The sequence below is a fragment of the Mesocricetus auratus genome, unplaced genomic scaffold, assembly GCF_017639785.1.
Source record: "Mesocricetus auratus isolate SY011 unplaced genomic scaffold, BCM_Maur_2.0 Super-Scaffold_100029, whole genome shotgun sequence".
Classification (NCBI taxonomy): Eukaryota; Metazoa; Chordata; class Mammalia; order Rodentia; family Cricetidae; genus Mesocricetus; species Mesocricetus auratus.
The window spans coordinates 20,190,277-20,217,991 of NW_024429210.1; the positions used below are offsets into that span (position 1 = coordinate 20,190,277).

A 27,715-nucleotide genomic window follows, 5' to 3' on the forward strand; every position below is an offset into this window, starting at 1 on the left:
GGGATCTGTTGCGTGGTGTGACCTTGTGGTGCCCCTTGGCTCCAATCAGCCAAGGTACCTTTTGCCATTAATCATTAAAATAACCACTCCATAGCCAATTAAATAAAAGAAAATTAAAACAATAATAGCAATTGCTAACATAATGAGGAGGGGGATGCATATCTAATTTTGAAAGCAGTTCCCTGTGCTTTGCATGAGAAATGTCCCCCATAAGCTCATGTGCTAGAACAATTAGACCTCGGCTGGTGGCTGTGTTTGGGAAGGGTCTGGGCCCTTTAGGAGGTGGTCATTGATGGAGGATGCATATCACCAGGGGCAGACACTAAGATTGTATAGCTTGGCCTACTTCCCATTCTGTTTCTACTTCTGCCTACTGATGTGATGTTTCCTCAGGCTCCTGCTGTCATGAATTCCCCCTCTGGAACTTTAAGTCAAAGTGAGCCCTGTCTCCTGCAAGCTGCTTTTGTCAGTATTTTATCACAACAGAAATGAAACTAATATAGAGCCTGATGAATATTTTACATTAAATACACATCAAGAAATCACACTCCTGGGAATCCATCCCATAAAAACAAGATAAAAAGACCAATCAAAAGCTTATGGCAGCATCCTCCTACTGCAAAGAGCAAGTAACAAAACAAGGATTCAGAGCAATGAAGTCATAAACAATGGAACACATTATTTTTATTAAAGCAGGCATTAAAATGAATATACATTATTTGGCTCAGAAGAGTTTTCTCAGAAGCATCTTAAGTAACAAAATACGATATAGGAAAATATGGCTTTAATTTTACAAACCAAAACTTGTTAAAGAATCATTAATGTATATGTGCCAAAGGAAGTCTGTCCTTGTCCTTCTGTCTATATATGTGGTCATTAGGATCAAAGACAAAGAAAGGTTACAAACCAGCTTGCTAGCACTCAGTACTTGCAAGGAAGAAAGGAGACAGTGACATGACTGCACTTGTGTTTGGTAACTTATCAAACCATGCTTCACTGAGGACCAGGGATGCCACATAATAGGCTTGAGCTCCACCCCCTCACAGTCTCCACTCTTAAACAAATTCATAATCATCTGGCATTTTCTCAGCCTTATAACCACCAGTTTTGTACAATGTCTCACATATTTTCTACATTTTATGAGAATCCTATTGCAAATTAATGGTTAATTGTTAACTCATATTTTAGTAAGATCACTTTTAGACACCACTTTTCAAGTTGGTAACTAGGGGGGTTTAGCTTAAATGAGAAAAGTATTTACACGTTTAGTCCTCAGTGGAACAAAGAAGGATTAGAGGGTGTAGATGGTAAGGCCTTGTTGGAGTAGGTATGGCCTTGTTGGAGGAAGAATGTCACTGAGTGTTTCAAAAGCCCATGACAAGCGAGTGGCTCTTTACCCACTGCCTGTAAATCAGGATGTAGATCTCAGTTACTTCTCAAGTACCACATGTGCCTGCCTGCTACCATGCTCTCTATCATGATGACAATGATTAAACCTCTTAAAATGTAAGTGAGTCCCCAGTTAAATGCTTCCACTTATAAGAGTTAATTTGGGAATGGTGTCTTTTCACAGCAATAGATCACTAACTAAGAGAGGGTGTACAATTTTACACATAAAGACAAATACATAGCTATATACAGATAAATTAGAAAACTAAGAATTCAGTCATTATAAACTTAATGTAAAAATGCCTATCAAACAAAAACATGTTATTGAAAATGCACCTAAGTTCCAGTGGATAATAATAAATGACATATTAATTGCAAATATATACTTTAAGGAGACTAAAGAAATGGCTCAGTGGTTAAGAACACTGGCCACTCTTCCAGAAGAATTATATTCAATCCCCAGAACTGACTTGGAGATTTACAACCATGCATAACTCCATTTCTAGGAGAACCAACTCCCTCCTCTAGCATCCTTGGACACCAGGAATGCACAGGCAAACATTCATACAAAACACCCACACACATAAAATAATAATAATACTTAATGTCACTTAAATGTTTTTAAGAGGCAGCTCTTGAAGGTATTCTCAAGGCCACTGGGACAGATTCCATTCAGGAGAAGGAACCAGGAAAGAGTAGTGACTAGTTTTGCCTTCATATCTCTACATTCTGTTATCAATCTTATTACAACAGGAAAATACTTTTGAAATGTGAAAATAGGAAAAAAAGATAATTTATAAATAAAACAATGATTTAGTATCTAATTCATAGGCTCTGTTGAAAAGACTGTATATGTACACAAAGTGTGTTGTAAATGCTCAATAAAAGTTAGCTAAAAAAATAAGCATTCTATATAGCAGTGGAAAGTCAACACCTTTGAAAATGGTATTGTGTAGACTGGGCACTGTCACTCTCACTGTTGAATCTGCTCTGCTTTAGACTTGAGGACTTGTACTGTAGTAACAATAGCATTCATTAAACAATTCTATTATACTAAAAATAAAATTACAATTAGGTAAATACACAATTACGCAATAGAAAGGAGATGGAAATCTGTGTGCCTTAAAGACTACATTAAGAACTTCAAGAACTATCTACAGGCATTGCACTCTGTCCTAACATTTGAAAAGATAAATACCTGGGTCCTGGATATGTACCCGTGTTGGGGGATACTTGAGAGGACAGATTAGAAAACAATCAATAGCTCTTCTTAAACCCTGTCCAAGAAGGAAGTTCATTCCCAACAAAGAAGTGCCCTCTGACTGTGACCCTACCTACAAACACTCCAGGATGTTTATAATCCATGAGAACTGAATCTGGCCATTGGCACCACTATTATCCAATGAACCATCAAACTATCAAAACAGCTTCATAAATAAAGAGGTTTCTCTTACTACTCACATGGAAGCCACCTTTTCTTCTGGGCCTTGCAGTTGACCTGTCACGGTGCCTTTGCTTGTATTCTTCACCCAGCCAACCACTCCTCTTTTCTTAGCTTCTTCTTCTGTGTACTGGTTTCAGGAAAAAAGCAAAGGGGTCAAGTCCATTGTTAGAAGTCATAAAAAACATTCTAATATTTAGAAACTGCTAACCTGACATTTTTTTCCTAAAATATAGTCTATCGGACTGGACTGCTCCTACAGAGGACCAGGATTCAATTCCCACCAGCACCCACATGGTTGCTCATAACCATCTGTAACTCTAGTTCTAGGTGATCCTCTGTGGGCACTAAGTATGCACAGACATACATGCAAGTAAAACACACATACATATAAAATACAGTCTATCGGTAGCTGACCTACAGTCACACCACGATTTATAAGATCAGTACAATTAGAGAAAATAGATCAACAGTGAGAACTGCTTCAATAGTTTCTAGTACATAAATTTCAATTGTGTTTTCCCCACAGCCAATGATGATGCATTACATTGTTAATCTGGGCTTCAAGGACTGATGAAGTCAGGATTCTCAATCACTAATTTAAAATTGCATACAGGCAGAAACAGGCACTGAGTCATTTTGAAAGTTCCAACAAAATAGACACAATTTTAACAATAAAATCAAACTAGCAAGAACACTGGTCTAGACACAGTGGTCTAGAGGCTAGTGCACAGTTAGATGGTTCTCATAGAGTTGGCTATGAACAAATGCAGGAGCTAGTCTGAAGATATGCAGGAGCTAGTCTGAAGATCAAGAAAATAATGAAAATGGGGACAAAGAACTCTTAAGGACAGTTACCCTGAAATACAGAGGAGCTTGACTGATGGGGCATGGTGGTACTCCTGGGATCAGCTAATAGAGACCTAAAATAGTGATGTCCAGTTCAGAGTAGGTGAACTCTGATTAAGATAAAACCAACAGCAGGAGTGGGGTGAGTTTTACTGATAAAATAAGTAACACTGGCACCCCCACCTCACTTTTCAGTGTGAGATGTTCTCCACTAAAACATGGGAGAGAACCCGTAATTTGTATCCAGTATACCCGGGCAAATGCTTAACTAGTATTACATGCCACAATATTTTTTATATTTATAGAAAACTCTAACTAAAACCTAAGAAAGTTTTAATAAAACTTTAAAGACAGTTTTAGTAGAAATCACAATCAGCAGTTTTAAGCAAAATATCATCATCTGTCAAGGACAGGATATAAGCAGTAGGTTAGAAATGGGTAGAAAATGCCTCTACAATTAAAATCAATAGTAAAAAAAAAAAAGTGGTGTAAAAATAAGACATAGGTTTTACTTACCATTCTGAAGCAAACACCTGAGTGAAAAGAAGGACAAAAAGAAATGTTAGCTTGTCTGCCTTTTACAAATGATTCATTTTCTGCCTTAACTTGCATCTATTAAACGGTGAGTAACAAAATGAATGCAACACTCAAATCTGAATGTACTCAAAGGGTCTTCTTGAAAATTATTTTCTTTTAAAATGAAGACATTTTAGGGAAAAATATAATACTTGAAACCAAACTATATAATGAAATGCTGAATTACACTTTAATCATATTTTAAAATATTTATGAAAAACACAGTTGATCTGATGGTACAGGCCCCGGCTACTTGAAAGGCCAAGGCAGAGGGATGAAAAGTTTAAGTCCAGTCTAGGCTACACAGAAAATTCAAGACCAACCTGGGCAACTTCACCTCAAAAGAATAAGAACAAGGAGGAGGTCATTCATGCATCCAGCTCAATGGTCCATTTGCCTGCTATATATGAAGCCCTAGACAGTCTCCATTCCACAAAAACTGAATGAAAAGTTGGGAGTATTTGTACAATGTACCTATCCTCAGTTTTTAAAGTATCTTTTATAATGCAAGAATTAAATTCAAGTTTAAATTGTTTCTAGATGTAGCCAGAACCACTGACGCAAAGCCAGGATCAGAAAATATGTGCTTGACCACTTCTGGGAGTCCAAGCCCTCATCATTAATGAAAACCAATGCCAATGAAAATGATTCCTGGAGACTTTCTGGTGTAGCTGATATTATGTGCATACTTTGTATCATGTATAGTATTGGGTAGTATTGTTCTTGTTGGTTTTGTTTTCTCTCTAGTCTGCGGCAGACCAAGGTAGTCCATATTAATCACTACCAAGCTGTCACATAACTCAGTTATCCAACTTCAAGCTGTGGGAGCTTAATCTCAGAGAGAGGTTAAGGATGTCAGGGTTTGGGGATGTGGCTCAATTGAAACGCACTTGGGTACCATGCATAAGGCCCTTGGTTCAATCTTCAGTGCACATAGATGCACTCCTATATAGACATACACACACACACACACACACACACACACACACACACACACACACAGTCGGATGGTGGTGGTGCACACCTTTAACCCCAGCACTCGGGAGGCAGAAAGAGGTAGATCTCTGTGAGTTTGAGGCTAGCCTGGTCTACAAAGCTACACAGAGAAACCCTGTCTTGAAAAATCAAAAAAGTACACACACACACACACACACACACACACACACACACACACACACACACACGGAATGCCATCAATTTTATATCCTGTGTTGTCTATAATCAAACATGGATACATAAAGAACTGGGTTTTCTAATGGAACTAAGACAAGAGGCTATATAGTTCCAAACTACCAAGGATATATCCTAAAGACTTGAAGTCACTAGAGAAGACCTAGTACATCTTTCCTAGGAATTATGGGGATCCTAAACAACAGACCTCAGGTCATTCCCCAAAACTGCAAATCAGAAGATCCTTAATTGCAAAGAATGCATAGAAAAAAACCAGATCCTACAAGTTGTCCCATGACTTCCACATGTATACTATGGCATGTACAGCCACAGACATATATAAGTGGTCTAATTTTTTAAAAGGATCAGCCTGAGCCACAGGTACAAAGCCCTGCCCCCCAAAAAACCATGATAGATCCATGCAGTGAATTACTCCTTAACAGTAAAAAAGAACACACGCACAACTATAGGAACTACATGTATGAACCAAACACAGTTTACTAAGCAAAAGCTAAACTCACACATTATGTGTAATTACGTTCTAGAAAGGCAAGGCTACAGAGACTGAAAATAGATTGTCCATTGCCAAGGATTAGGAAAGAAGCAAGTTCTACCAGGAGGCTCAAGGGAACTTTCTGGGGTGATGGGCGCTCTCTGAACTGTACTGGTGATAACCCCATACATGCCCAAACAAACTGAGTGCAAACATGTTGTCAGTTGTAAAGTATACCACGGTGGAAAACAATCAGGAAAAACTTCATTGGGAAGTCACGGGGAACAGACCAAACCAACTTCCCAGGAGGCCAAAAGATATTCTTACACAGCAGTTGCCCCTGGATAGGAGAAAGTGAAGGTCTGCAGTTTGGATATTTCATAACTTTGCAGTGTTCCCTGGTGGCAGCATACTGTAGAATCAAATGAATAGGGACAAAAGGAGCAGTAAGGGAATGAAGGCAGTATAACAATACCAGTGGAACTTTACGAAACTGTGGAAACATTTTTTAAACACATGCAGAGTGTGGAGGAATGGTGAGTGGGAAGAGCTTATGAGAAGGGGGCCGGAAAGCGATCTGTTATCCGTGGAGGGACAATGACAGCCTGCGGACACAAAAGGAAAGAGTAGGAAGCCACACGCGTGACACCCACCACACAGCAAGGGCTGAGAACACAGCAAGGGCTGACCAAGCACACAGCCTGTCAACCCTATGCTGAATGTACTTGCTCTGGGCTACCCAACCTCAACAACCCCATGTACAAGCACCATGAAAGGAAAGGCCATGGGCAACTGAAGTAAAAAGGAATTGCAAAGCTGGGGTGTAACTCGCCGATGGCACACTGGCCTGGCATGTACCGGGCCACAGGTTTAAGCCTCAGAATCACAAAAGGGGAAACAGAAAGGACACAATCTCTTCCTCCCCCGCCCCCAGACAGGGTTTCTCTGTGGCTTTTGGAGGCATCCTGGAACTAGCTCTTGTAGACCATGCTGGTCTCAAACTCACAGAGATCCGCCTGCCTCTGCCTCCTGAGTGCTAGGATTAAAGGTGTGCGCTACCACCGCCTGGTGACAAGATCTCTTTCTTACTTAGACAAGAGTCTATGAACCACCAGTCACTGGGAGTTTTCTTAAAACTCAAACTTGCAATCTCTTCTCAAAAGAGAACTCCAAAGTAGTATCAAACAACAAAGTCATATCCAACTCTTGGGATAAGAAAATGGTGTACATACAATCTATTAATGGATTATTGCAGATAAAATCTAAAAATTAGACAACTCAAATACATCTAACAAGTATAAATTACTCATGTAACAAAAAATTAGTCTAATTCAAAGTACAAAGAATGAGATGAATATGTAAGACACAGCTGTCTCTGCATCTTACTAGCTTAGAATCTAGTAGAGAAGGCAGAACACCAGACAGACAGAAACAGACTGACAAACAGGGTTGGTGGTGCTGTATCTCAGACTTGCAAGGCTTCCTTTACATGGCAAATTTGAGGCCAACCTGGGCTACATGAGATTCTGTATATATATATATATATATATATATATATATATATATATATATATATATATATTTACAGCTGGGCTAGGCAAAGTAATTTAAACCGGTATGTAATTTTAGTAACTGGGAGACAGAGGCAGAATTGCTTCAAGATATATGTCATCTTGGTCTAGGATAGGTAGGAATTAAACCTTGGTTTAGAAAGGGAAATCAGGGCAGGCAAAATGGTTCAGTGGATAAGAGCAACCACTGCTAAGCCTGACAACCTAACCCTAACCTTAACCCTCTGGAACTGTAAGCACAATAAACTCTTCTTTCTAAAAGTTGGCTTTGATCGCAGTATTTTATCACAGTTACAGAAAATAACTGATAATATTTACTCCATAATAAACTTGCATCCTTAAACATGCCAAGTGTAGTGGCTTCCCATTGCCCTTGTACACAGTCCTTCTATGAAAATGATCCCTTGTCTTCTCATATCTGGCTTTTATTGTTCCTATCTTTGTATATATGTCACCCTGAGACAAATACTCAGTAACTATTTAAAAAAGCACTGCACTTCCATAATTCCTGTTAAGCATGTCACAGTGACTATCACTTGCCATTGCTATAACTTCGTGATTCACTTTTTATTTCCTGTCTTCCTGGTAAACTTCAAGTTCCATGAGGGCAATATCTTCCTGCTAGACCAGAGATGGGCACACAGGTTTTATGTAAATGAAAAAAGAAAAGCTAGTTGAAGAATACTATATAATAATTTATTATTAACATTACACATCAACTAGAATTTAAGTTTATTTCAACATAAGGATGCTGCATTTATTGCATTCAAAGTTCTGGAATGAATTTCAATTCTATACTGATTTTAGGAGCACTTTACATAGGCAATAATATAGTGACTGGCATATATGTATCCATGCCCATATTTACATGTATAAATGTATACATCTGTATACAAACATGATTACATGCATACAATATAAAAGATAGCAGAAAGTTACTAAATAATGTCTAAATTGACATCAGGCAGGTATAGAAAACTAGGCATACACACACACACACACACACACACACACACACACAAAATCTTTAAATGGGAGTCTTATAGAACATAGATGATTTGAAGTGGGACTGAGCAAGGTATGGTGGCTTCTGATTTCTACTGGCTCTTTGACATTGCTGTGTTGCAAATCCAAGCACATATGTTAGTTTGATTTAAACTCCCAACATTTTAAATTTAAAAGTATTTGTAACTATAAATGGTAAGGTCTCTCTCTCTCTCTCTCACCCACACCCACACCCACCCACCCCCCCCCACACACACACCTTAAAATAACTACAGGATCCATATAGTTTCAGGCTGATTTTATGCTACTTGACAAACTGTCTAACCCATCTCACTGCTAAGGAAGTAATATTTGGGAAAAAAACAGATGAGTCTTATATGAAAGATATGTTAAATACTTAATAGAAATTTAGGCTATCTGTGTTGTATATATAATGCCTTGAGGCTAAGACCACATGGTTGTTTCTGTAAAGTCCTTAAATGTTAATTGTGTTAACTTATTTATTATATGAATACTTGTGACAGATGCTGCTAGCTGCATATACAAAAATCCATCTCCCTGTTTATTAACAAAACTCTAATTTTCACCTAATAGCAGCAAGATAATTCCTATTTCCCAGCCTTCTTATCATGGTGAAAGCCAGTGAGACGTAAGTGAAAACGCTGTCAAGGCTTAGGAAAGCTCTCCCATGGGAACTGACTCAAAACACATGATCGAATCCACGGTAGCCACTCTGAAACCATGAGGCCTGAGATGTGACTCACTAAGAGCTTTAATACTCCAGGAAACAGAGGAAAAAGTTGGGGATGCAATGTGAGTCAGGAATGAGAAGTGATCTTTGGGCAGGAGTGGAACAGGGAAGTGACAGAAATATTCTGGAATTAGCAGTAACGGTTATGAAATACTAAATATATTTTTAAAAACACTGTACACTATACATACTATGAATATATATCAATTTCTAAAGATGCTATAAAATGGAGGGAGAAAGTGAAAATGGGACTGTGGTGTAGGCCTCCATTCCTCTACCTGAAGACTAAGCTAACCCTTTGTACTTTTGCTTACTACACCTTCCCCACTTCTCCACAGTGAAAAAATATTTCATGGTACAGGTCATCTTGAAGTGCTGTAATCAGAACTCAGTGGTTACAGTTTATTGCTGGTGAGGAAAACCTCTTGCACCCTAGCAGCATTTACTTCCATGGGGAATACCCACTAGAGTTAGGGTCCTGGCCACTGCATCCTATCTGACTCCTCCACTAGGATGTGCAGTGACTCATCCCATGAATTCAGGAGACACACAAAGCACGAGCAACGTTCATGCCTTGCTTCTGTGCCCATGAGGATGCTTGCATTTACTCTGTAATACAGATTATTATATGCACATACATACCATTTCCTGTCAATAATTTAGAGAATGAAGGAGGATATTGGTTATTGGGGCCTTTATTTTGAATCCTTATAAGGAGTGTATGTCAAGTGGATATCTAGTCCATTAACTTTCTGAAATAGTAAGCCATGTAGAAACCAACAAGGCTCCACAGCCCACTTGAAATCTTCTAGAACCTTATCAAGTGACCTGCCCCCTATTTTGACATGTACTGTGTAGTGAGAAGCCATCTAAACAGAAATAAATGTGCAGACACTTTTCTGAACACACCAGATCAAGGCCTCTGCTGGAGAAGAGTCTTCAGTGATCTTTCAAGCTCCCTGCCCCCACCTGCTTCCACTTCACTTGATAAAGAGATGGAACTGATGTGACACGCTGCTCTGGAAACTGGGACACACACGGGCCCCTTCAGCCATGAAAGACTCAAGTGCAAAGTGTTGTTCAGCCAGGCTCAGTCAGCAGCAACTTGTTCCTTACTTGAAGGATAGAGAGACAGTGAGAAAACTGAGTATTTGCAAAAGAAGTATACTTTAAATCTACAAAGAAACACTGACATTCAAAGAAAACATATGAAGAATTTAAATGTCTGAATCCTTTTGTAACTTATTTTCATACTGTAACAAAGACTAAGCTCCCAGTTCTGAATCCTCAGGAAAGCCTTACCTCCCACCTCTGGTAACACAAATTCACAGGAAAAATAAACAGAACCCACAGAGCTTTTATGGAATGTGGAAATTTGTAAAATGGAAAACCGGCAAAGGAGAAAAAGTTCAAACTATCTTAGGTGATCAAGGTTAACACAAACTGCCAAGAGTCTCAGTGACACCTGTGATATACAATGGAAATGGCACTTTACCTTGGGGGTCTTTTTCTGTCAAATCCCTAACCTAGTCTTCTCATATCAAAACTATCAGACAAGGGCCAGCAAGGTGGCTCATGGGAAAAAGACTACTTCAAGGATGACTACCCAGTTCAATTCCAGGACAGAAACACTCATGGCACTTATCTAACTTCTGCAACTGGTCATGTGGCCTCAGCTGGTATTTATAACTACCTTCCTCTACTACCCATTCTGTATTTCCTCCACTCTTGACAAGAACTTCAGCAGATCTTGACTCTTTTCCTGGGGAAGTGACCCATACCATCACTCCTGGGGAATGCCCTTTGACATCCTCTCTAATTGATTACTGAACTCCTCACTGGAAGTCTTCTTTTGATTAGAATTTACATGGGACATCCTTCACATCCTTAGCCCATTTGGCAAGCTCTATCTACATACATCTTCCCCACATGTGTTTCTCACCAATTTTCCAATCACACTCTTCCCAAGTCCCTGACAATCCAGCCAATCCACTGGCTACAGCCCATGAGTCAATGAAAAATCACACATCTGGCCATTTCTCCTTCCAAACAAATGGTAATACCATGTGTACTGCCCAAACTTCTGCCCTCTATGAAGCCTTCTCTTCACCACTATCTTTCAGGGATGTCCCAGAAAGGGGTTGTAATGCTTCAGCTGTCCACTTCTGGGTGGTGCCTAGATAATGTGCAGAACTATCGGTAAACCAGGCCTTAGTCTTCTTTTCCTCTGTCAATCAATCAAAGGTAATGCTCCATGAGGCATATGAAGCATGAAGCAACAGACAGCATTGTAACAGGAGTAACCATAAGCATTTGGGCAACATCATGTAATTTGCCATCAGGATTTGTTCAGGCCCTATCATATCTTCCATATGACAATAGTCTTCTGCTGTGTATGCCTTACTTCACAATTTGGTGGGTCAGATAATGTCCAGCTCATGATGGACACAGCATGTCACATGGGAATTTGGTGGCCCATTGTCAAATGTTCAGTTACCATTAAGTTCCAATAGCAAGTTAAAAACCTGTCTTTCAAAGAGAGAATAGTTGTCTGAAGATGATGGTAGAGCTTTGCTACAAAACTCTAAAGGTTTCTTCTGTGATTTACCTGTAGGAATCTGCCACTAATACCTCAAGTATCATAGAGTTGGCTGGATCATATGGTTCAAATGGTAGAGCAGCCTGCACAGCAGCCTGGACCTGTTGAAGAGTCTTGTCCTGTCCCAGGCCCCACACAAAGCTAGCAGTTTTCCAAGTTACTTTGCATATGGGAATGTGCTGTCTCCAGAATCCAGACAGGTCCACTAAATATTGTGCTTCTTTCTTGGTGGTGGGAGGGGCCAGGTGCAATAACTTATTATTTACCTTGGAAGGACTAACTCTGCATGCTCCACACCACTGGACTCCTAAGAATTTCACTGAGGTGGAAGGTCCTTGAATTTTGATTGGATTTATTCATTGGGTTACCAATGAATCCAAAGAGATTGCTATAGGATAATCCTGTGCACTGTGAATATATATTCCTCTCACTGGTTAATAATAAAGCTGAATTGGCCTATAGATAGGCAGAATAAGGCTAGGCAGGAAAGACAAACAGATACAGGGAGAAAGAAGGGCAGAGTCTAGAGAGTCAGCCACCAGAGAAACAAGACATGCTAGAGAACAGGTACAGCCACGAAGTCATGTGATAAAATGTAGAGTAATAGAAACGGGTTAAGTTGTAAGAGCTAGTTAGTAATAAGCCTGAACTATAGGCCAAACATTTCATAATTAATATAAGCTTCTGTGTGATTATTTGAGACTGGATGGTCAGGACAAAAGAAAATGTCTGCCTCCATTTATGAGAGGTTACTACCTTCTGCTCCCTTGCTCCCATCAGTATAATGCCATCAGTATAGTGCACCAATGTGTTATATTGTGGAAGAGACCGAGAATTAAGATCTCTTCTAACTAAGTTATGGTACAGGGCTGGACAGTTAATGTATTCTTGAGGTAAAACTGTAAAAGTACAATGCTGGCCTTACCAACTGAAAGCAAATTGCATCTGGTGTCCTTCTGGACAGGTACTGAGAAAAATGCATTTGCTGGATGAATAGCTGCATACCATGCACCATATGTGTTAATCTGCTCAAGTACGGGCACCATCTCTGGTATGGCAGCTACAATTATAGCCATTACTTGACTGAGTTTTTAATAGTCAACTGTCATTCTCCACTGTCCTTCTGCATTGATCAAATAAAAAAGCTAAAAGGGGATGTGTGGGAAGCCACGCCCCTGCATCTTTCAAGTCCCTGATGGTGGCACTAATTGCTGCATTTCCTCCAGGAATGTGACACTGTTTTTGATTCATTATATTTCTTCACTGAAGCAACTCTAAAGGCTTCCTTTAGCCTTTCCAACCATAACAGTTCACACTCAACAGATTAGGGAACCAAAGTGAGAATTCTGTCAACTTCTAAATATATTTATCCCAATTATACATTCTAGGACTTGGAAAATAACCACAGGATGAGTTTGGGACCCACTGGACCTAATGTGAACAGGACTTCAGCCAAAACCCCATTAATCACCTGATCTCCATAAGCCTCTACTTTAACTGGAGGGCCACAGTGTTTCTTGAGATCTCCTGGAATCAGGATCAATTCAGAGCCAGTATCCAATAGACCCAAAAAAGTCTAACTGTTTCCTTTTCCCCCAGTGTACAGTTATCCTCGTAAAAGGCCACAGATTCCTCCAGGCAGGACTGGAGAAAGGCTAGCAGTAAAACTTCTAGGTGTTTTATAAAGATCCTTCCTCAGGAGAATCTGGCTGTTCATTCAAGAGATTCTGAGTCTAAAATCTGGCTCAAATATGGAAATTGATTGTCTTTTACCATAATCAAATGCAGCCTTTCTTTTATTAACTTGAGATTTTTTCCCACAGATCAAATAAAAATTTAGTAGGCTTCTTTATTTCTTTTTTTTTTTTTTTTTTTTTTTTTTTTTTTGGTTTTTCGAGACAGGGTTTCTCTGTATTGTTTTGGAGGCTGTCCTGGAACTCACTCTGTAGACCAGGCTGGCCTCGAACTCACAGAGATCCACCTGCCTCTGCCTCCCGAGTGCTGGGATTAAAGGCGTGCGCCACCAACGCCCGGCAGCTTCTTTATTTCTTATATGGAAACACTATGATTGATAAGCAGTACCAAAGGTCCATATAAGTCATACTGCCCTAAGATTCACTTTGCCTGCCATGACCATTATGGGTTAGGCCATTATGGACATTGCTCTGTCTATGCTGCCCATTATAATAGCCAAGATCACCTTGGCTTTGGTGATTCAGTGCTGCCACATGGGATTTATTAGAATGACTTATAGGTTGTGTCCTGCAAATCCAACAATGGCTGGCTATGAATAGAAAGCCCAAGAATATGATAGTTGCTCAGTCCATGAGGCTGGATGTCTCAGCTGGTCTTAGTATATGTCAGAATCCTGAAGAAATGGACTCTAATGCCAGTGAAGGAATGGACCTGCTAGGAAGGTGAGGGCAGGAAGGCAAAAGCCCAAAGCTTCCTTCTTCCAGGTCCTTATATAGGTTCCCAAAAGGTGTGGCCAGATTAGAGGTGGGTCTTTCTACCTCAAAGATCTAGTTTAGAAGTGAATCTTCCCACTTCAAATTAAGCAAAAATCCCTCTCAGATGTGCCCTCCATTTTGGGGTTTTCGTTAACTTCACATGTACTCAAGTTACCACAGTATCAAAAGTACCAACCAGGCCCAACACTACTCAGCTTTTGGGGTCAGACATGATCGAATTATGGCAAAAGGCAATTAATTTCCATATTTGAGCCAGATTTCAGACTCCTGGTACACTTTCTAAAGGTACAAGAATTATAAGGAAATCAGTTTTCAAACTTGCAGTTTCCTCATGCATTCTTTCCTAACCCTGACCTCAGACTTCTCTGTTGTGATTTTCATTCCCTGCCTCCTTTTTCATAATGACTCTCTGAAACAGAGGTTCCTTATAAAACAAACAACAACAACAATGAAATACTTCCATCCATTGTTTTAAGCTTACCCTGGATACACTGCCCCAAAGTGTAAAATATCCATAAAATATCAAATAAAAGGATAATATTCCCCTGCTCTTTAAATAAGTTTCCATTTAAAAAAAATCCCAGATTTCCTGCTTAGAAATAAATTCCCAATACAAACTCACCTTTTAAATCTACTAATGGTTGTCATTAAAGCTTACTGCTGTTGAAGTGTAATAAATTTATCGAGTATCCCATTTAGATTACACATATACATAACACATCTGGGGTGATGGGGTGCAGATGGAGTGAGTAGTAAGAAACTGTCTTACATACCAAAGGGTGGGATAAAATTATGAGGAGGCAGAATGTTAATAAGACTCAAGCACTAAGTTATCTCGCTATAAGAGAACCTTGTTTTTATTTTGGAGACAGGGTCTCACAGAACCTCGACTGACTTCAGCTTGATATGTAGCCACCTCACAAGTGCCGGCTGGATTATAGGTCACCACCCCACACTGCTGTCTTGGTGAACATTAGGCATGCACTCTACCAACTGAGCTATATACCCAGTCTCAAAAAGACTTTTTTCTTTTACATGAATAATAGTATATATTAAGTCTCTACAGTATTTATATTCTAGTAGTCTGTGTGTGTAGACTACAGTGGTCTCGAATTCAAAGAGATTCACGTGCCTTTTTTTGCCTTACTAAGGCATGTCAAGTCCCACTAGGTAAATTTCAATGAATGTTTAAACGTTTAAAGTATAAAAAATTTAATTAAGTCAGACATCATGTTCTGTGCAACTGCGTAAGCTTACAATGAAACAAAAACTAGAAAACTTAATTTAAATTGTGCACAAATGCAAAAAGTAGGTATAAATGTGTAAGGTTCAATCACCAGAACCCAGGAAGGAAAAACTGCTAGCTAGCTAGAAGGGGACTACAAGCTCTGGCGAAGCAAACCATCAGCTAAACCCAAACCCGACAAGCCTCTGTGAGCAATAACCTAAGCTCCTCTGACCCACGGGAGTTTTCCGGTCGGCTGGCCGCCGGCCTCGCACACCCTGTGTGACCTCCCTGCCGCCGCCCTCCCGCGCACGCGCAGTGCCCCTCCTTCCCACGCGCGGCTGCTGAGTCACGGCCGAGCGGAAGTCCGTGCCTCCGGAGGAAGAGGCCGCGGTAGAGAAGGATGGCACTCCTTTCCCCTGCCTCTCCCACAGCCCCGCCTCGGCCCCCCCCGGGCAAGCTTTACCCTGCACTCTCCCGAACACTTCGTAGTCCACAGACTTGAGCGGCGCCGCCATGGTGGCAGCCTTCTCGCGAGCAGTGCGAGCGGCGTGTGCGGCGCGGGGCGAGAGCGCGGGGTCACGCGCAAGGCCGCGAAGGACGGCGGCCCGTAGGGTCCCGCTTCCCTTAATTGCCGCAGGGCGGGCGTGCGAAGGGGCAAACCCAGCGAGTGCATGTAGCTACCCGCTACGTTTTCTTGAGAGGTTGTGGGATTTGTTCTGTTTTTTTTTGTTAAGGATGGAAATAGGAGGGGACTTGTTGGGAGGAGCAGGGGTGGGAGAGGGTAATAGGGGATAAAAATGGCCAGAATTCAGTCCAAGGAGCCGACTCCAAACGCGAGCACAAGGTTTCCTAACTCAAGCCTAGGCAAGGGCCTCATCCCGCGGGCTGCAGCAACAACTGCAGGGGACCCAGCTCCTGAGCAAGGGCTTCTTCATAAGACTAGAACCACAGGACAGGGTGAGGGATGCGGGTTCAGAGCTGATTGGTTGGGGTGTCGAGAGGAACTTGGGGAATGTCCGTAGGTTAATCTGGCAAGGTATCTGTTCTCAGGTCGTGTATGGTTATCTGTTCTTTTCCTGGAACTGGGTGGGTGATGTGAGCCAGTCTGCACAGGTTATGGGGTGAGGATCTCATATTCTGTTTCCTGCCCTCTTTCTAAAATGGCCCTGGTTTGGTCTGTCATTGTCAAGGAATTTGTCTAAGTTCTGGTGCTTTTATGTAAAGACATTAATGCAAGCTAATTAACATTCATCTCACATCTGATTTCATTTGCGATCTCAGCAATTTCAAATATATATATTATCTATATATATTTATGCTCACCATTCTGTGAATGTAGTGTTCTCCTTATGAACAAATTTTGTGCCCTTGAAACAATATCCCCATTTCCAATCCCTCCTCAATTACTCCCGAGATTTGCATTTGAAACGAAAGACCTGCTTTTAGCTTAGTGGCAGAGGGTATTCAGTCATCGAATTAATTCTGAAATGTTCTGGCAACTGCCAAATCCATGATAATTGTGAGTTTTATAAGCCATAAGTTATGCTTGGCCTTTTCAGTCAGCCTTCTAATTCTGAAAGGTCTGTGCCTGAATCCTCATTCTAAGTAAGTGTGACACTGTCTAGGATGAGAAATTTTAATAATTTCAACACATGCTACTGGAAACAAAGACTTACAGTTTTATATGTTTTGTACTTTTCATTGTCTTGATTGCTATTCAGTGACATTTCAGTTGCCTAGGACAGTTAAGACAGTTTAGAGAATTATATTTTCTAGTGACACATTTGAAGCCTTATACTAACCCATCACTCCAAATAATCAGGATACAACTTTTGATAGTCTGTCTTTTAAACTTCAAATACTTTTACATGTGAGAATTTATGTTTCTCGCTTTATTTGTTGGCCTCAATACCTTTACACATTTCTTTGCATCTCTCCAAATATAAGTATCTACTACAAGTCAATTAGATAATATGTGCCATCTCTATCTGGGAACACAGGCACAAAACTCAGGGTCAGCTGTGGTGCCATAGGCCTTTAATCCCAGCACTGGAGAGGGAGAGGCAGGCTGATCTTTTGTGAGTATAAGATCAGCCTGGTTCCAGGTCTGCTAAGGCTACGTGGTGAGACCCTGTACCAAAGTCAATAAGTACTCTGAAACTTGGGCAGAGTATGATAAAAAACCCTTTTTTTTTTTTTTTTTTTTTTTTTTTTTTTTGGTAAGATATGTCCTAGAAGAGCTAGTCTGGATCAGTTTACCTTGGTATTGCAGACTTCACAATTAACTCCTTTCTCTAATCTCCCAAATTACTTCCTGAAGACCATGGAATCACATGGATTTTAAATCTTTCTCAGAGATCTTCAGATTCTATTACATTCAAAAGCAAACCTATGTCGCTGACCTCCTCTAACCTGTTATTTCATGCTTCCCCAAATCCTGAAGGTAGCCCACTGCCCAGAGCTCTTAGTACAACACAATAAAAATTCTTCTCTGGAACCCACTTTACCTGGGATGCCTCCAGGTGCCCCCAGGTTTTCCTGTGCTGCTCAGTTGCCTTGCAAGTGCTTGTAAAATTGTGTCCTCCACATGCAGTGCAGCTACCCATTAGTTCTGTGTCTTCAAAATCACTGACCTTCCCTTAATCACATTTACCTAGGAGTACCTTTGCCAGTTATTTGGTAGCTCTATTTTAACTCTAGAAGTGTTATAGCAGCAAGTGACATTTGCTTAGCAAAAAATGTAGTATTGTGTCTACCAACAGCAGAACATTAGTTAATGGAAATTTTTATGTACCATTTCAGTGTGAATTACTAATACAATGTGATTCTAAGACTTTAGAATTGGAAGCAAGTGTTTCTAATATCAGGTAAGAGCTAGAAAAATTTATGAAATGTTTAAAAATCAGTCATCCATATAATGTTAACACATCTGATATCATTTTTGACTGTTATCTCTATATGTATATGTGTGTATACATATACATGTATGTGTGTGCATATATGTGTATATCTTTAAATATAGCATGGATTCAAGTATAATATTAATATAAAACATACATTCTTTAAGTATAAATTGAATTTTTGTTGTCTTTTCCAAGTCATAGTATTTCTAATGATATCTTAATTCATATGTATAATATGAATAATATGTATAATATTTCTAATATGTATAATATTTTAATTTAACATGCTATTGCATATTCAGGCTGTTTCTTATTTTTAGCCATCATAAAAATATTATAAAGGAAATATATGTATAGCTCCCCTCCCCTTTTTTGGGGGTAGTCAGAAGACAGGACTCATTGTGTAGCCACCTCAGACTCTCAATCTTTCTGCCTCAGTCTGCCTAGTCCAGGATTAGGGATATGAACCACTATATCCAGTCCAAAGTATTGTTCTGTGTTGTTGTTTCTTTGTTTGCTTTTTGAGACAAGATCAATATGTAACCCTAGCTGGCCTGGAACCTGCTGTGTAGATAAACATGGCTGTGAACTCACAGAGCTCTGCCTGCCTCTGCCTACAAATGCTGGATTAAAGGTACACACCACTATGTCTGACTGCAAGAATTGTTCTTTTTTTTAAGATTATTTTTGTTTTATGTATATGAATGTTTTGCTTGCATGCATGCATGTGTGCCATGTGCATGCCTAGGACTTACAGAAGAGAGCACTGGATTCCTGGAGTTAAGCGTGGTTCTGTGTCACCACATGGGTACTTGGGATCAAACTCAGGTCCTCTGTAAGAAGAGCAAGTGCTCTTAACCACTGAACCATCTTTCTAGCCCCTGTTATGTAATGTATCTACATCTTAATACATATTATCGAATGATTTTACAAAGCATTATACCAAGTTAAACAGACTACTGCCAATCCTGTTTATGAGTGACTCATTATACAAACAAATGTATCTAGGATCCTCACATATAAATAGGATTAAATTATATGAAAAGTTTGGGTTTTGTGACCTGGGCAACAACATTAGAATCAACAAGGAATTAATAGACTCTGTGTTACTACACATTGAAATTAATATTTAGTTCTATCATTCCCTTGACATGGTTTTTTAAAAGAAATTTGCGGGTCAGGAGTAGTGGCATACTCCTGCAATCCTATGGATTCAGAGATGTTATGGTTTGAATGTGAGGCAACCCTGATTGGTTCTTGTATTTAAAAACTTGGTAGAATCTGTTAGTGTGTTTATGAAACCTTCAGGAAGTGGTCTCAGGCTGGAGGAAGTGGAGATTTGGGGTCTATAGCTCAGACCTGCTTCTGCATCTCTATCTACTTCCTGTACCACTGAGATGTGAGCAAACAGCTGCTACATGCTCTCGACTACAGTTGCTTCTTGTTCTGGTGGAAGCTTCACCCCAGCCCCTAGCATCCATATACCCAAAGAGTCTGGAATGTTATGGTAGAAATTCCACCCAAGCCCTAATCCCCTATCTCCCTCAAAACCCTGCTGTATCTCAGAAAGCCCACCAAATGACCTCTCCCCCAGAGATGCTTAAGGGTCCCCCAAAAAATAGACATGTGGTTTTTTTTTTGGTCTCTCTTTCCCGCCTCCTCTCTGAGCATTGTATTCATTAAAGGTGGGCTTTTCCTGATTTGTTTGACTTGGCCTGATTTGGATTGTTGCATCAGGATGCAGAATCCTTTCACTTCTCACCATGCCTTCCCCACCATGATGCACAGTATTCCTTCAAACTATGAGCTACATAGAAGGAACTTGTGAAAAAGAAAAGGGAGTGGGGAGAAAAGTTGGGAAGGGAGATGAGAGGAGGAGTAGAGAGTATAAAAGAAAAGCAACTTCTTTGTGGTATAGGACCACATTAGGGTAACACATAGAAAAGGGAACTCTGCCTGCAGTGTAAGTATAACATGACCAGGCACTAGAAACTGAAATAAAGGTAGACAAGACAATCTCTATGTCAGTCAAATATGGTTTTTCCCAACTTTTACATCAAAACAGCTGTAACGTGCTTGGGTCCCATAGCCGCTTTAGCCCCCAAATAACACACAGGACACTATATTAATTATAAATCTGTTGGTCGTTTGCTATGGTCTCTAATCGGCTAGCTCTGACTTAATCAGTAACCCATAATTACTAATATATATTTTTATAAGGACTTATAAACGCCAGACTTGTGTTCCTTCCTCCAGGGATCACATGGCAAGGACTCTCTTCACTACATTTCCCAGAATCCTCCTAGACTCCTAGTCCCACCTATCTTGTTTCCCTATTGGCCAACAGTGCTTTATATATATACACAAAAGGACTTCCCCCATCAAATAACTTTTTTTTAAATTTTATTTTCCAGTTTAAATTTAGATAAGAAACGAGGTTGCGTCACAAGTCAGTTCCAGGTCCCTCTCCCATTCCCTCCCCTCCTCCCGTGCCCTCCCCCAACCCCCCCCCCCCCGTTATCCCCTCATTTCCCCAGGGAGGGTGAGGCCCTCCATGGGGGTGTGCATAGTCTGTCATTTCATATAGGACAGGGCCTAGACCCTTCCCCAAGAGTTCAGGGTGAGAGTGCACCTCACATTGTTCTATGGGAGTCCAAAGTCCGTGTGTATACCTGGGATGGGTACTGATCTGCTGCCCAAGGCTCAATAGATTCCCTACCTAAAACAACACTCAACATGTTGTTACCTTGGCTAAATGTCAAGCCAGGCACATCCTATCTTTACAAAGCTAAAAGGTGATAAACATAGGAACACATTCTCAAGAACAATATCATTCAAGACTGAATTTCTACAGAAAAAGGGGTTATTTTCTGTAAAACGCTTGCATACAGTTTGCTTGTATTTCTCTAATTGGTCCCTTGTCCTCCAAAGGGTCCTACATGCTTAAGCTTCTGTATAAGAAACTTGAGAAGTGTTAGTACCCAAAGAATTTTAGGGAAAATATTTGAGAAAAAATATAACTTGGGGGAATAATCACATCTGTCCGTGGTGTGACTCACAAAGTGACACTAAAAACCACCAAGAAAATCTTCAATATTATGAGAGAGAAGAGTGTGCAGGCCATAGTCCTTGGCAGCATTCTGTGCTGTTCTGAGATATACTGGTTCTTGCTGGATAAGAGACCATCTCCACAGGTCTTGCCTCTCAGAGACCCATTGGGCAAGCATTCATATGCTGATCCAAAACTAGGCCACAGGGCTCCCAACACTTAGTGCCTCCTCATAGCAATCCTTGAAGCTTGAGATGAGTGCTAGGCTAACAGCTATATAAACAGTGTAAGATGCCCCATTGGTTTCATACAGGGCATGAAGCACTTCATCTTGAATTTAAGTATAAGAGTGGTTTTGCTATTTCAAGTCTTAGCAGAAATGGATGTAAAAGTTTCCTTTCTTCAGTCAGCCAAATTCAATAAATAAGCCTTGCTTAGATCATAGCTTGAATGTGTTAATTGAACAGAACTCCCCCACCTCCACTCCAACCCCCTGCTTTGGCAGTGCTGAGAACTGAAGCCAGGGTGTCATGAATGCAAGGCAAATGCCCTACTGCTGGGTCAAAACTTTCAATAGAACATCATTGAGCCCAAATAGTCTGTTAGAATTTTGAATGTAGGCTGACTACTCAATATAACAGAGTCATCAGCAGCTTTGTTTTGATTTATTTAATTTATTTGTTTTAGGGTGTTTTTTGTTTGTTGTTCAGATGGGGTTTCACAGTGTAGTCTAGAGTTCATGGTAATCTTCCTGCTTCAGCTTCCCAAGTGCTGAAGTTGCAAGTATCTATCTCATGAGGCTTATTACTTGTTGCAATAGTTATTTCATGTGTCCAAGACTGGCCTCAAACTAGCTATGTAACTAAAGATAGCCTGAAACCACAACTACTACTACTTCCCCTCATCTTTCTCCATCTTCTTCATATAACTCAGACCATCAGACTTGGTGGCCCTGTGATGCTGGGTGTTGTATGCTAGGTAAACACTTTACAAATTGAATTACAACCTTGACATATACATAAGTAATTTTTAAAAACCTGATATATTAGTGGTATAGTGAAATAAAGAGTACTAGTATATAACATTTGTTATTTGTTATTAAATCCTCAAGGGTAGGGAGTACAACATTTTAGATAGACTAATCTTGGCAAACTGATGATGGTTATAAATGTTGAGTTATGGGTATATGAGGTTTCATTATCTTGTTCTCTAAATTTGTGTATGTTTGAAACTTGTGCAAACTTTTAAAAATTAAAAAAATTATTAGGATACTATAAAATACATAATAGCTAAGCATGGTAGTGCATATCTTTAGTCACAGCACTGGGAGACAGAGGCAGATATAGCTCTGTGAATTCAAAGCCAGTCTCATATATACAGTGAGTTGCAGAACAGCCAGGGCTACATAGAAAGACTTTGTCTCAAAAACTGACTAATAATCTTCAAAACTGTCAAAGTCATGACAAAAGAAACAACATACCGAGAAGCACCTTCCAGAAGTCTTAAGAAATAGTGAACATAATGCATGTCCCTGATGGGATCCTGGAGCAGAAAAGAAGCCTACATAAAAATGGAGCAAATCAGAAGTCAGAGATTGATGTTAGTCCGTTAATTGTGAAAAAAGGTGTTATTAGGAATGATGTTACAAGCATGTCCCTTGTCACCAATGCTACGATATGAGTAATGAGAAGGGTGTTCTGTGCTATCTTCACAATCATTGTATAAATCTAAAAAGTAAAAGTTTACTATTTAGGTTAGGTGTGGTGGCAAACCCCTACAATCCCAGAGCCTTGGAAGGTGTAGGCAGAGGGATCAGAAGGAATTCATGGTAATTTTCAGTCACAAAGTAAGTTTGAGGCCATCCTATGCTGCACGAGACCCTTTCTTATCAACAACAAAATATAGGTTTACTTTTTAATCCTTGTCTTTATATACTTCATATTCTTTATATACCATATATATTTCATAGTATATAATGAACATGTCATATATAATCATAAAAACATTTTAAACTAACTTCCCACTGTGGTGTAACACAATAAATAAAAGACCCAGAGACTGATATTGGGGCTCAAACTTCAGGCTGAAGATCAGAAAAGCAAAGCAGAGGGCCACTAGCTCTTACCACTACCTCAGGTGAATGGGCTAATCCTGCTGCCTCTCCTTGGTGTGGCTGGAAAATGAATGCCTCATACTGAATATTATGAAGACCCTGCTTCTATCTTTTATACCCTGTGCTGTGATTAAAGGCATGTGATCTGTTCCTCTTTTAGACTGATTCAATCTCTTATATCCCTAGGTGTCCTTGAACTCAGAGAGAGAGAGAGAGCTCTTAATCCTGAGCCCTAGGATTAAAGGTGTGTACCACCACCTCCCAGCTTCTGCCTGCTGTGACTAAAGGTATATGTCTGGTTTCTATGGCGTGTGGCTGACTTTGCTTTCTGAATCATTGGGCAAGCTTTAATAAATCATAAATAATATAGCACCACACTGTGGTTCATGGAAATTGTAAGCTGTAACATTTAGACTTTTGTGCAGTTTATATTCCATATGAAATAGAGTTTCCACCAGCAAGATGAACATGTAGAGGGAGGACACTTTGAGTGATGCAGAGACCATGGTGATTCTGAGATACGCATAGAGTGGTGAAAGAGTTTAGTTTTCCCTGTGATTTCTAGGGCACCAAGATGCAGAGGGCAGGATTCTGTTTTACTGTTTGACAAGTGCAGCGAGTATGGTGGGTTGTGGAGTGGCAGTTTTCTCAATGTGGAGTTTCATAGAAGCCTCCAGTGTGGCAAGGAAGTATCAGTTTAAATGCAGGAGCTGTAGCAGCAGCTTCAGATTAAACAGTTTCTTGAATGTTGAAAGGTCATCAGTCAGCCCCTCAGATGACCAGTTCTGCAATGAAGTTTGACTTGGCATGTCTGCAGTGGATTCCAGAACTGTCATTCCAGATGCTGGTGGCATGAATAGGTCTACGGCTGGGAGGAAGTGACCCAGAGCCTCTCTCCTTAGCCCCTCCACCAACCCCATTAGCTACTTAATACTAAACGCTAAACTCATTTCTGCTAAGTACATATCCCCCCCCCAACTTAAATCTTCACCAGTACAATGTTTGGGGACAAAAGAACCTTATAATAGAAGTGATCAAAAATTAAAAAGAAGGAAATTCAAATATTCCACACCTGCATGCCAATTAAGGATTAAGGATTTCAGGACTTACAAAGAGATGAAATAAGAACTAATGAAAAAAAAATCTAAAAGGCAAGCATGCTGGCACATGCCTATAACCCCAACAGTCTGAAGAACAAAGAAAGAAAATCAGGAGTTTCAGGCCAGCCTGGGCTTTGTAGTCACACCTGGAATTAGAGAAGAGAATAATAAAACTAACCCTCAACCTTTTGAAACACAATTTGTTGAAATATTATGAGACAAGGGCTCAAGTAGCCTATGTTCAGTAAATTAGCTGCATCCTGCTTATTTGTTTTTATTGTCTACCTGATTTTCTGATATCCTGCTTTATTTTTATAAATTAATGAAACAATAACATTGAAAAGGACTCTTTGGATGGGTATGGTGGTACATGTCTATAATCCCTGAATTAGGGAGAGTGAGACAGGAAGGTCACAGTAAGTTTGAGGCTAGCCTGTATTAAGTCCTGTCTGAAAACCTAAAACCAAAGAAACTGTGCAGAGTGCTGCTTAATTACACAGCATAATTTCTGGTCTCTTGCTGCCACCTACCAATTATCCAAGGCAAGGCAGGCTATGAGCATAGGATGATCCCTTCAAAATTGCTAGCAGTACCTACACTGCCGCTCATTTCAAAGTCATTCTTTCAAACTACCTGTACACATACTAAACCCTTAAACAAGAAACATGTTTAAGCACTGTTAGGATTCTTCACTCAATAGATGACTTAAATATAGAAGAATCTTGACCATTAATTATTATTAGATATTATAGAAAAAAAACAAGTTAAGGAAATTCATTTAGTAAGTTCTGGTTGACTCCCATTACACTGAAAGTATACTTACATCATACCCTTTAAAATGTTTTTAATTGGGCTCAGAGCACTGGCTGTCCTTCCAGAGGTCATGACTTTAATTCCCAGTAATCACGTCTTTAATGAGATCTGGTACCCTCTTATGACATGCAGGCATACATGCAGACAGAACACTGTATACATAATCAATAAATAAATCTTTAAGAGAAAAAAACAGTTTTTTTAATTGCATGTATTTATTCGTGAGGCATCCACATTCCACAGTATTCCTGTAGAATTCAAAGCACAAACTGTGGGCATTAATTATCTTCTACTACCATGTGAGTCCCAGGGATTGAAATCAAGTATTCAGATTTGGTGAGAAGGAGTTTATCTGCTGAGCCATCTTGCCTTTATGCTATATCCATTAAAATGAGTCTTTTTGAAAGTCAATGTGTTTCAGGGGCCTTTGTTATATAAGTAAGAAGAGTTTACTTGAGCATGGGAAACAATTTGCAAAATTTCATCTGTAATTATTTACCTTTCGGTTATAAAACCTTGTGTCAGGAAGATTGGCAATGGCAGTGACTGTAGTATTGCATTAATCATGTATAACTTTGTCAAGTTCCCCCAAAAAACTGGGACAAGTCTCAGCTGTGGCTCCTCCCAGCACTCCTCGCCCTGCCCCCCTAAGCCTCTCCAGTCCAGGGACTGGGCTATGCTTCTCTTCCCCAAGGCTTCTCTTTCCTATATAATTCAGTCGTTTCAGTCCATGTGCTGTCTCAGCCTCTTGGTTCTTCCGTGTCTTTTGGCCTCTTGGTCCTTTGTAATGTGTACTCTTCGTACCAGCCGCCTGGGTCCCCCCACTGTCTCAGCCCCCAAATAACACATGAGATACTATATTAATTATGAAGCTGTTGACTGTTTGCTATGGTTTCTCATTGGCTAGCTCTGAGTTAATTATTAACCCATAATTACTAATCTATATATTTTTATAAGGACTTATCTTACCGAGGACGCAGCCTCATTCATCCTAGTTTCCTGAGATCACATGGCATCTCCTACTCTTGACTACATTTCCCAGAATCCTCCTCAACTCCTAGTCCCACCTATCTTGCTTCCCTATTTGGCCAACAGTGCTTTATTCATCAACCAATAAGACAAGCATATTTGCAGAAGGACTTCCCCCATCAGTCCTTTGCTATTTGCTCCTGGTCTCCTCTCTCTTCATTTCCTCTCTCATTCACCTACCACCTCTCTCGTGGCCTGTTAAGTCTGGAACCTTCCAGATACCTCTTGCTGATGTTCTCTCCCTCATATCTACAATAAAAACCCTTCCTGTCAACCATACCTTGGAATAGTCGTGTCCTCATTTTCATTCAAACTTAAAGCATAGTTTTCTTCCATTTAATATATTTTACAGAAACCATATTGACTAAGTATTATATTTTAGAGACAAATAGCCTCAGAACTTTTAAAGAATTGTTCAGTATCACCAGAAACAGAATCTTACCCAGAACCTGACCTTTTGAGGTAAAACTCACCTTCAAATGGTCTTTCATAAATACTTGTTAACAAGTATTTATGGTGAGATAAATGTACGGCCTAAGTGGGTGCTGGGGAGAAGGTGATGTCCTCTTTAGAGATTGGAGGTATAATAGGGAGAGTTCAACTGTTGTGCCTAAAATTCTGAATCCCAAAATCACCAAGAGGCCCATTTCGATACAAAAGCAAAGAGTATTTTATTGTAGATGTTTAACGAGCTAACCCCATTAGCTCGGACCCTTCACCCCGCCACCATGACTAATGGCTGGAGAAAAATACCAAGCAACCTCGAGTCAGGGATCTTAAAAGACAGCATAAGGGGAGTGTCTAGGGGTATGAAACAGTCTCAGGATTGGTGTGCTTCCAGATTTGGGTGACCTGCCCTGTGTTGATTGGTCAACTGGTTGTTATGGCCCATAGGCCCTCCCAGGGCGGTTGCTATGTTCTGCACATCACTGTTGTGCACTGTCCATAAAGCACACCCAGAGCTGTAAAGCACAGCCCCACAAGCTAACTTCTGATTGGTTTCTTGCCACAAGGAGGGCATCTGACCTTAGACCAGGACAGGAGCGGCAAGGTCATGCAAGCCCATGTTAGCCTGTAATAGCTGCTAAAATGGGGGACTGGTCACTACACAACAAAGTCTGAGAAAGTAATCTCTATGGGATGGATAAAAGTAAATCAGAAGAGG

At 40.1% G+C, this 27,715-nt stretch overlaps 1 protein-coding gene and 1 long non-coding RNA gene across 2 annotated transcripts in view; one reads left to right on the forward strand and one right to left on the reverse strand.

The window, feature by feature from the left end:
• The window catches only part of Acyp2 (acylphosphatase 2), a 143,894-nt gene extending 127,738 nt beyond the window's left edge, over positions 1 to 16,156 (reverse strand). The window contains exons 1-3 of the mRNA XM_021227279.2: positions 16,007 to 16,156; positions 4,196 to 4,212; positions 2,851 to 2,960 (exon numbers count right to left, since the gene is read on the reverse strand). Coding sequence (XP_021082938.1) covers positions 2,851 to 2,960; positions 4,196 to 4,212; positions 16,007 to 16,058 — 179 coding nt within the window. The 5' untranslated portion in view covers positions 16,059 to 16,156. The remainder of the gene's footprint in view (positions 1 to 2,850; positions 2,961 to 4,195; positions 4,213 to 16,006) is intronic.
• A 9-nt stretch (positions 16,157 to 16,165) lies between these two features.
• LOC121134710 overlaps positions 16,166 to 27,715 on the forward strand; it is a 38,238-nt gene continuing 26,688 nt past the window's right edge. Inside the window, exons 1-2 of the long non-coding RNA XR_005871832.1 lie at positions 16,166 to 16,244; positions 23,795 to 23,895. This is a non-coding gene — a long non-coding RNA (uncharacterized LOC121134710). The remainder of the gene's footprint in view (positions 16,245 to 23,794; positions 23,896 to 27,715) is intronic.